We start from the raw sequence: 9,200 nt of genomic DNA on the forward strand, positions 1-9,200 counted from the left end.
CACAAACACTTCCATCTTATCTTTGCAAACAAGAACGCGTGGTCAACAATGGCAGGTCGGCACACTTCAATTGCGAATACTGCTGCTGTTGCTGCTGCTGCTACAAATGTTCAATACGAGCGTGCCTTGGTGAGCATCGAGTATGTGCGTGTGAACAATATTGATAAAAGGACTCCTGGTCACCTCTACGGAACAGTAAAGGTCAAGGACTTCTGGGGCCTTCATACGGTGTATGATCGGAGTTCAAGTGACTATGAGAGCAAAGGTCCTGGCGAATTTGCCACATTGACAGGCCCTTCTGATGCTATTTCGGGCTATGATGTGTTTATTATCAGCGTCAGTTTGTGGCACCATGACAGCTTGTCCCCCAAGGATGAGATTGCTCAAGGTGACATCGTGTGGGAACCAAGAAATGAGAATCTAACTTTCGCCAATTACGACAAGCGTTTGGAGAAGGTTGTGTTTGGTCAATATGGCAGTGTTACAGTGGGTTACTCCGTAATAAGATATGCTCTTAACGCCACTGTCAAAGTTGTGCTGATCAACGGGGATAATAAATCGCCGGCGGATGTGCATGGAACAATTAAAGCTTCGCAGGTTATAGGGGTATCAGAGACATCCCTCACATTGTTTGAGAAATCATCCGGTGAATATGTCCAAGTGAGTCCCAATCAATCTATTCCCCTGACTCGTTCAGTTGTGGTAGCACCAGCAAGTTCCGGGTTAACAATCATGGCAGATTTGTGGAATTATGATACGCTGTCACCTGGTCACCAAATTGCAAAGGGAAGTGCGCACTTTGATGCCGTGGTCGGAACCCAAATCAAGAGCATATACAGTCAACATGGTGAAGTGCAAGTATCCGTCACTTGTGAGTAATTGAGGTAGCAACACTCTCCTTGCCCAACCTTGCCTGCCGGTTATAAAAGTAAAGAGGATATTACAAGTTCTGTTCAGAATTTACTGTGTTGTGAATCATCTTGCAATATGTTTAGGCTGCTCTGGGCACCAGTGTAAAGTTATAACATACTAGAATTCTGCTTTCTCTCCTATACATCTTCTTCCTTCTAGTATTGTTTCACTTGCTGTTTTCTGTGCATCTTGTCTCAATTGAAACTGATGCTGTTGCTAACATTTAGTTTGATATAAGGTTTTCTCTTCAGCCTTTGATCTTTGATACAAGAGCATCTTTTGCAAGAACGTTTACTTAATTTCTATTTTCAACATTTACTATAAATTGCCATCATTTTTGCACATTTTTTTACCAATAATTATGGATATTTTTATATTTGTCCATATATGCATCCGTTATCCCTAAATTGGTTGGTTGATATTGGTGCTCTAATCCTATGGTCATATCCAGTAAGTAGTTAGAGAGATATTTTTCCATGAGAGCCTTTAAACCGAGCAGGCAAGCAGATCAGAAATAAATGGGCCACGAGGGGAAAAGCGACTGAAAATGACAAAAATGTAAAAAACATCAATTATTCAAAGTTTTCTATTTTCAAGTGTTTTTGCTATCTGAAGAAGAATTAACTGTTGTTTCTTAATTCCCTCTGCTAAGGGGCTTCTGATTATTGTAGTGCAAAGTTGATTTCTACTTGAGCTTTCTTTGATCAAGATAGAAGCTTAGCCTTGGCTTCAGAAAGTTCATGTTTCCTTTGTATATATGCGCATCATTTTCATCTACGGCTTATTTTTGTCTTGGATTTTTGCATTTGAGCATACATCTGCAAACTTTAACTGCAAAATTGGCACTAAATTATTTTGTATGTCCGAATTAATTCTTCTGATCTTCTACAGTTACACTCCACACATGGCATTTGTGTGAAGCACAGAGATTCGAAACAAAAGAAGTCTTTGCCTTAAGAGTTTCTACTTTCTATATTCAACTACTGTTTTTGTTATCAGAAGCAGAATTATCTGCAGGCATTCAAAAAAAGATAAGTGAAAGTCTGTTGTTTTCTAATTTCATGGCCTTTTGATCATTGCAGTGCATGCAAAGTTGATTTCTGCATCAATTTTCTTTGAACTCAAAAAAAAAAAAAAAAAATCACACCGACTTTGTTAGTGTCTGCAATGTATTTTGCGTGTATCAAAATAGAAGCTCTGTCTTGGCTCTTCAAAGTTCTTATGTATTTCCTTGGTATGTAGCTGTTCATCCTCTTCTATATTCCATTTGAGTAGATATTTGCTAGTTTGGATGCAGTGACACTTACTTTCTATTTCCAAATTAAGTAATTCTTTTAAACTTAGCTTGAGAGATATTTTTATTTCCACCTTCTGCAGTATTTTTTTGATTGTGTTGCTAGTTAATCTTTATAACTTCTTTTGTCTTCCTGTTACTGCTTTTACTCAAGAAAAACCTGTTCTTCAACCTCAGTCATCAGTGAATGGCTGCTTAATTTGCAACCTCTGTTGCTTCTGCTACTCTGGGAAATTGGGCAGTGTAACACGGAACAGTTCATGTTCGTTACTTTTTCTGTTTTGGCAAAATCGTTGAAGATTTCAGTAATCAAAGCAAAATCGTTGGAAATTGGGCAGTGTCCCAAACTCCGAATATCAACAATATTCAAGGAAAAATGGCAGACTTCCTGCATTTAAATTTTCAAAAGACGACTTTAGAAGGAAGAGCAGGACAATTGTGGTTGAGAATAAAAGACGTGAAGAGCATTTTTTTTTTTTTGAAAGATGGTATTTTATTGATCCAGCCATTCAACCTGCCACTTTAAGTCTTAAGTCCCTCATAGACTAAAGACTCTTGATGGCATAAGAGTTGTCTTAGCTGGGAGAAGACTCTACGATTGCATCCTGAAGGAGCTGCCTACAAAAGGATTGGCAGCACAACTACATGAGCAAAAGAAACCTAAACAAAAAGTTATCTAAGTTCCTATGCACATCAATAAAATTTCTAAATGGCTCGTCAAAACAAAAATATTAAGCCATACGCGTCCTTAATTATAATCCTTGGTGATTTTTGGGAAGAGCTTGGCTTGAAGGTTATAGGAATTTCGTTCGGTGATGAACAGTTGCAAAATTTTTCTAACCACGCATCTTAAACAAGTTTGCACTCGATTGAAATGTCAAAAGGAAGTTCAACTCAACATCTTATCTGAACATGAAGTTTGGGCTTTATTCAAAGGTAATGCTGGGCTAAAAGATGTCACTTCCCCCTTCAATGATGTAGCTAGGGAGGTTGCCGGAGAATGCAAAGGTTTGCCTCTTGCAATTGTAACTTTGGGAAGAGCTTTGAAAGATGAAACCCTGGACGGTGGAAAGTAGTGTATCAGCGACTGAAAGACTCTAGACATATAGAGAATCAAGATGTTTACGGAGGTATTTACAGCAGTCTTTAAAATTAGTTATTATTGTTTAAAAAAGGACAATAGCCGTTCATGTTTATTATTGTATTCACTTTTTTAGAAGATCGTGAGATTAGAATCGATGAATTAACTATATACAGAATTAGGCAAGGAATGTTTGATGGTGTTGATTTAATTTAAGATGCAAGGAGGGCGATGCGTGTAATAATAAAAAATCTCCAAAAGTCAAGTTTGTTGTTGAAAACTAATAATGAAAGGCGTGTGAAAATGCATGCTGTGGTTCGTGATTTTGTTTATTGGATGACGTCGAGAGGAAAAAACACAGTCATGATGAAAAGTGGGTTAAAACTATGACCTACGAGTGAAAGTTTTCAAATGTTACACAAAATCTCATTAATGAAGAACAAAATAAATATTTTTCTTGACAAATTGAAGGTTTCAAATCCCATTAATTATAAAGTTTTCGATTTTATTAGATTATGATTATAATTATGATAGCTGGAGTTTAGTAAGAGTACCAAATATGTTTTTTCAAAGAATGAAAGCCCTCAAAGTTTTAGTTCTTATAAGTGTGTTGGTGTCATTGGAAGAATCACAATTCTTCACAAACTTTCGAACTCTATACTGGGAAAATTGTGAGCTGGAGAATGCTTCAGCATTGGGAATTTGAAAGAACTTGAATTTATTATTACTCCTTTTTCTGATATCAAGAAGCTACCTTATGAATTATGGGAATTGACTACTCTAAGATTTCTGGTTATAAGGAATGAGTCTGAGAGTTTTGATTTACCCCAAACTTGCAACCAACGTGAGTAGTAGATCGGACTCTTATAATATTGCTTTCAAGTATTATTTATTATTAATCTTATTTATTTTTCTACTGTTATACTCTATGAAAATCTTTGTAAAAGTAATTGCAATGTTTAATAAATTTATATTATAAATTATTATCATTAAAGTAGAATTTTTTAAAAGAAATTAATTAAAAAAAAGAAAAACTCTTAATACATTTACCTTTCAATTAAAATTTAAATCAAATATATAAAAAGTATATAATAATGTCGATAGCCCATGATGGCCGAAGAGCTTCTAGAGGGAGCATTAATAGCACATGAGAAGTGTGAGCCATGTTGTCAATTTGTCTTGTACAGAGAACCTTCTCTTTTTTTTTTTTTCTTTTTCTGTCTCAAACATTGAATGCATTCATACCTTTTATTTTGCCCATATTAAAACCTGCCTTTTGTCACGAGTTCTTTCAGTATTTAAGCAGCAAGCGCTGGGTCTAATGGCCGCACAAACACTTCCATCTTATCTTTGCAAACAGGAGCTCGTGATCAACAATGGCATGTGNGCGTGATCAACAATGGCATGTGGGCACACTTCGATTGCTGATACTGCTGCTGTTGCTGCTGCTCGATCAAATGTTTCATACGAGCGTACCTTGGTCAGCGTCGAGTATGTACGTGTGAACAATATTGATAAAGAGACTCCTGGTCACCTCTACGGAACTGTGAAGGTCAAGGGCTTTTGGGGTCTTCATACGGTGTATGATCGGAGTTCAAGTGACTACGAGAGCAAAGGTCCTGGCGAATTCGCCACATTGACAGGCCATACAAAAAGCTCTTGCTGAAATTTATTTTAAGAACAGACACCATTTGAAAACATCGAAACACCCTTCTAATATATTTTTTAGAAAGATAGTTTTTCTAGCATCAGTGCTAGTGTGCCATCCATAATCTCAAATCTTTTGGTTTAAGACTATTGTTGGCATCAACCTAACCTGAGCTTCAAAAGACAGAGACTATTCACACCTCATTCTGCTGAAAAGACTTTGGTAGAAGTCTGTCCTAACCTGGCAGAAGCACCCTCCTAATATTAACAAGATGCTCTAGTTTTACTTATCTAATCGTATCATCCGCAAATTGTAATCATATTGAAAAGAAAGATAAAAAAAGAACACCCTTATTTTAAGCCTCTCTTTAAATTAATTGGTTTGGTCGGTAACCCATTAACCAAAATTGAGACTTTAGCAATTGTGATACAATCTTCAATCCACCTCTTCCATTTATCTCCATTAAGGTATGCTTCATTAAAATAATTCGAAAAAAGCTTGTTGATCTCTTTTTTACTTTCAATGTCTTTAATGATTATATCTTGAAATCTTACGAAAAGACATTTAAGAGCACATACATGAAGTCAATTTTTCATAATTAGAATTCAATATGGTATTAAGTATTATTAACGGATTCAGCTTTGTTCAATTTATTCATATTTTTATTATATAAATTATAATATAATACAATAATATTGATTATTTAATTTTTGACCCTATAAATGTTTAATAATATACTATGTGTAGCATTTTAGTATGATATAATTTTTATATTAGATTCTAAAATATGTGAATAAATATATATTAAAATTTTATTCTAAATTTCTAACGTTTATTATAAAATTTCATCATTTTTTACACATTTTTTTTACCAATAACTGTGGATATTTTTATATTTGTCCATATATGCATCCATTATCCGTGAATGGTTGGTTGTTATGGGTGCTCTTATCCTTTGGTCATATCCGGTAAGTAGCTAGAGAGATACTTTTCTATGAAAGTCATTGAATCGAGCAAGCAAGTATGTGGGGAATAAATGGACCACAGGGGAAAAATGATTGCAAAATGACAAAAATACAAAGGACAGAAACAGAGGGATCACAGGGAAAGATGATTGCAAAATGACAAAAATAAAAAGGACGGCAACAGAGGGATCACAAGGAAAAATGATTGCAAAATGACAAAAATACAAAGGACAGCAACTGAGGCATCACATCAATTATTCAATAATTTCTATATTCAAAGTGTTTTTGCTACCTGAAGAAGAATCATCTGTTGTTTCTTAATTCCCTCTGCTAGTGGGCTTCTGCTTATTTCTACTTGCGTTTTCTTTTTACCAAAATACAAGCTTAACCTTATTGTATTTATTTGCTTTGGTCTGTATTTCTACTTTTTAAAATTTAATTAATGCATATATGAAATAAAAGGCTGCTCCTTATTTCTTATTTTTTTTCCCAATAAGTTGACGAAATAAAATAAATAAATTAGATTTGAGTCAACCCCAAATTAAATAAAATAAATAATTTTCTTTTTATCAAATCGACTCTCCGATTTAGATTATAACACATTCAAACCCAAATTAATTTCAATGACATAGTGCTTACATGCCTGGATGATAATACTTCATTTACGAGCTAATGTCCTTCAACCATTAAGTATAATTTTTTTAAGGAAATTAAATTAAAAAAAGTAAAACTCTAAATATATTTACTTTTTAATTAAAATTTAAATCAAAATATATAAAAATTATATAATAATGTTGATAGCACCATGATGGCCAAAGAGCTCCTAGAGGGAGCGTTTAGCACATGAGAAGTGTGAGCCATGTTGCCAAGTTGTCTTGTACGGCTTGTACAGTGAACCGCCTCACCCACAAGAAAACGTCCTTCTTTTGAATGCATTCATACCTTTTATTTTGCCCATAATAAAACGTGCCTTTAGTCCCGAGTTCTTTCAGTATTTAAGCAGCAAGCACTGGCTCTAATGGCCACACAAACACTTTCATCTTATCTTTGCAAACAAGAACGAGTGATCAACAATGCCAGGTGGGCACGCTTCAGCTGCTTTCAATGTAGATGAAAATGATTACCAGAGATTTATCGAGGGCCTAAGATCCATACTTTCATTCTCCAGATCACACAGTATCGGTGTGCTCAGGCCACAGACAGAGCCTGTAAGCTGGTTAGATATTCGCCTAACTTCTGGTGATTCCACCATCTTCTTGAGAATCGATCAGAGAGATCTATACGTGCGTGGCTATTCGAGAGATAACGGTGGAACATTTTGGGAGTTTTCAGATTCATCTCTGATTTCTGGATCGAGACGTCTCGCTTATAGCGGAAGCTATGTAGATGGTTACAACGTGGTTCGTGCTGCCGGCGGAGATGTTACCCGTGGAACTCTTCAACTGGGTTATCAAAATTTGAGGAATGCCATTGCTAACCTAGCAAGAACAGAGGACCCGAACTCGACCCAAAACAATGGACTGCAGAATTGTGCTAGAGCACTGCTGATTCTAACTCAAATGATTTCTGAATCCACTAGGTTTCCATTAATCACCAACCATATTGTCACAAACTGGCACAATTCTGCACCACTTACTAGACAACTCGTCCGCTTGCAACAGTCCTTTGGCACTTTTTCTAGTGCTGTCCAACGTGCTGACTTCCCCAACTGGACAGCTAATACACCCTTGCCTAACATCCCTGAACCTAACGAAGCCAACATTTGGACCGTAGGTCAAGCCATTGCCGCAGTTGGGATTTTGATAAATGTCCCGCGCACAAGCAGCCGCATGAAACGCCAAGCTGATGTTGATGTTGGCAATGCTCGTAATGCGGATACTGCTGTTGTTGCTGCTGCTGATACAAATGTTTCATACGTGCGTACCTTGGTGAGCATTGAGTATGTACGTGTGAACAATATTGATAGTGAAGATCCTGGTCAACTTTACGGAACAGTGAAGGTCAAGGACTTTTGGGGCGTTCATCAGGTGTATGATCGGAGTTCAAGTGACTACGAGAGCAAAGGTCCTGGCGGATTTGCCACATTGACAGGCCCTTCAACTGGTATTTCGGGCGATGATGTGTTCGGGATCAGCGTCAATTTGTGGGACCATGACAGCTTGTCTCCTGACGACGAGATTGCTGAAGGCGACATCGTGTGGGAACCAAGAAATGAGAATCTAACTTTTGCCAATTACGATAAGCGTTTGGAGAAGGATGTGGCTGGTAAATATGGCAATGTTACGGTGGGTTACTCCGTAGTAAGACAAGCTCTCAATGCCACTGTTAAGGTTTTGCTGATCAACGGAGATAATGAATCATCGGCGGAGGTGTATGGAACAATCAAAGCTTCGCAAGTTATAGGGGGATCATCAACATCCTTCACATTGTTTGAGAAATCGTCCGGTGAATACGTTCCAGTGAAACCCTATCAATCTATTCCATTAACTCGTTCTGTTGTGGTAGCACCAGTGAGTTCCGGGTTAACAATCACGGCAGATTTGTGGGATTACGATACACTGTCACATGATGACCAAATTGCTAAAGGAAGTTTACACTTTGATGCATGGGTCGGAACCCAAGCTAGGAGCATATATGGTCAATATGGTGAAGTGGAAGTGTACGTCACTTTTGAGTGATCGAGGAAGCAACACTCCCTTTACCCAATCTTGCCTACCGATCGGTCAGTTGGGATACATAGTAAATAAATGGTGTGGGAAGAGGAGGAATATTGTTATACCGTAATATATATATATATATTTTGAATTGTTGGCAAGAGTTCTGTCTCTGTTAGTGGATGGTATCCGTTTTATTTTGTTTGGAGATTGGATGTAATGCAAAACCAAATGGGACCAAACAATATGTTACTTTTTAAATAATAATAATAATAATGATAACAATATGTCCCAAACTCCAAATGCCAACCATATTTAAGACAAAATTGCAGACTTCCTAGTTTTAGTTTTTGAAAAGAAGACTATACAAGGAAAAAGCACAACAATTGTAGTTTAAAATAAAATGACGTGAAGAGCATCATTATAATCTTGATGATGTTCGGGAAGAACTTGGCTTGAAGGCTATAGGAATTCCATTCAGTGAAGATCACAATAGTTGCAAAATTCCATTCCATCTCATGTAATCGGTGTTTCTCCTACTATTTCCGGTTTTTCTTCTATTCTTGCTCACATCTCTAAAATTTTATCTTCTACCTAAGATCCTATCTAAGATCGTATAGAGATGCAATCCCTATCTTAATCTAAA

At 36.6% G+C, this 9,200-nt stretch overlaps 2 protein-coding genes across 2 annotated transcripts; both read left to right on the top strand.

Moving 5' to 3' along the window:
- Positions 1-48: 48 nt before the first annotated feature.
- Positions 49-879, top strand: LOC18593551. The gene has a single exon (XM_018129889.1). It carries the CDS (start codon positions 49-51, stop codon positions 877-879), a length of 831 nt encoding a protein of 276 aa, XP_017985378.1.
- A 6,094-nt stretch (positions 880-6,973) lies between these two features.
- Positions 6,974-8,578, top strand: LOC108663967. The gene has a single exon (XM_018129890.1). The coding sequence runs from the start codon at positions 6,974-6,976 to the stop codon at positions 8,576-8,578; it is 1,605 nt and encodes a 534-aa protein (XP_017985379.1).
- Positions 8,579-9,200: the final 622 nt, after the last annotated feature.

This window comes from Theobroma cacao, unplaced genomic scaffold, assembly GCF_000208745.1.
Source record: "Theobroma cacao cultivar B97-61/B2 unplaced genomic scaffold, Criollo_cocoa_genome_V2, whole genome shotgun sequence".
Taxonomy (NCBI): domain Eukaryota; kingdom Viridiplantae; phylum Streptophyta; class Magnoliopsida; order Malvales; family Malvaceae; genus Theobroma; species Theobroma cacao.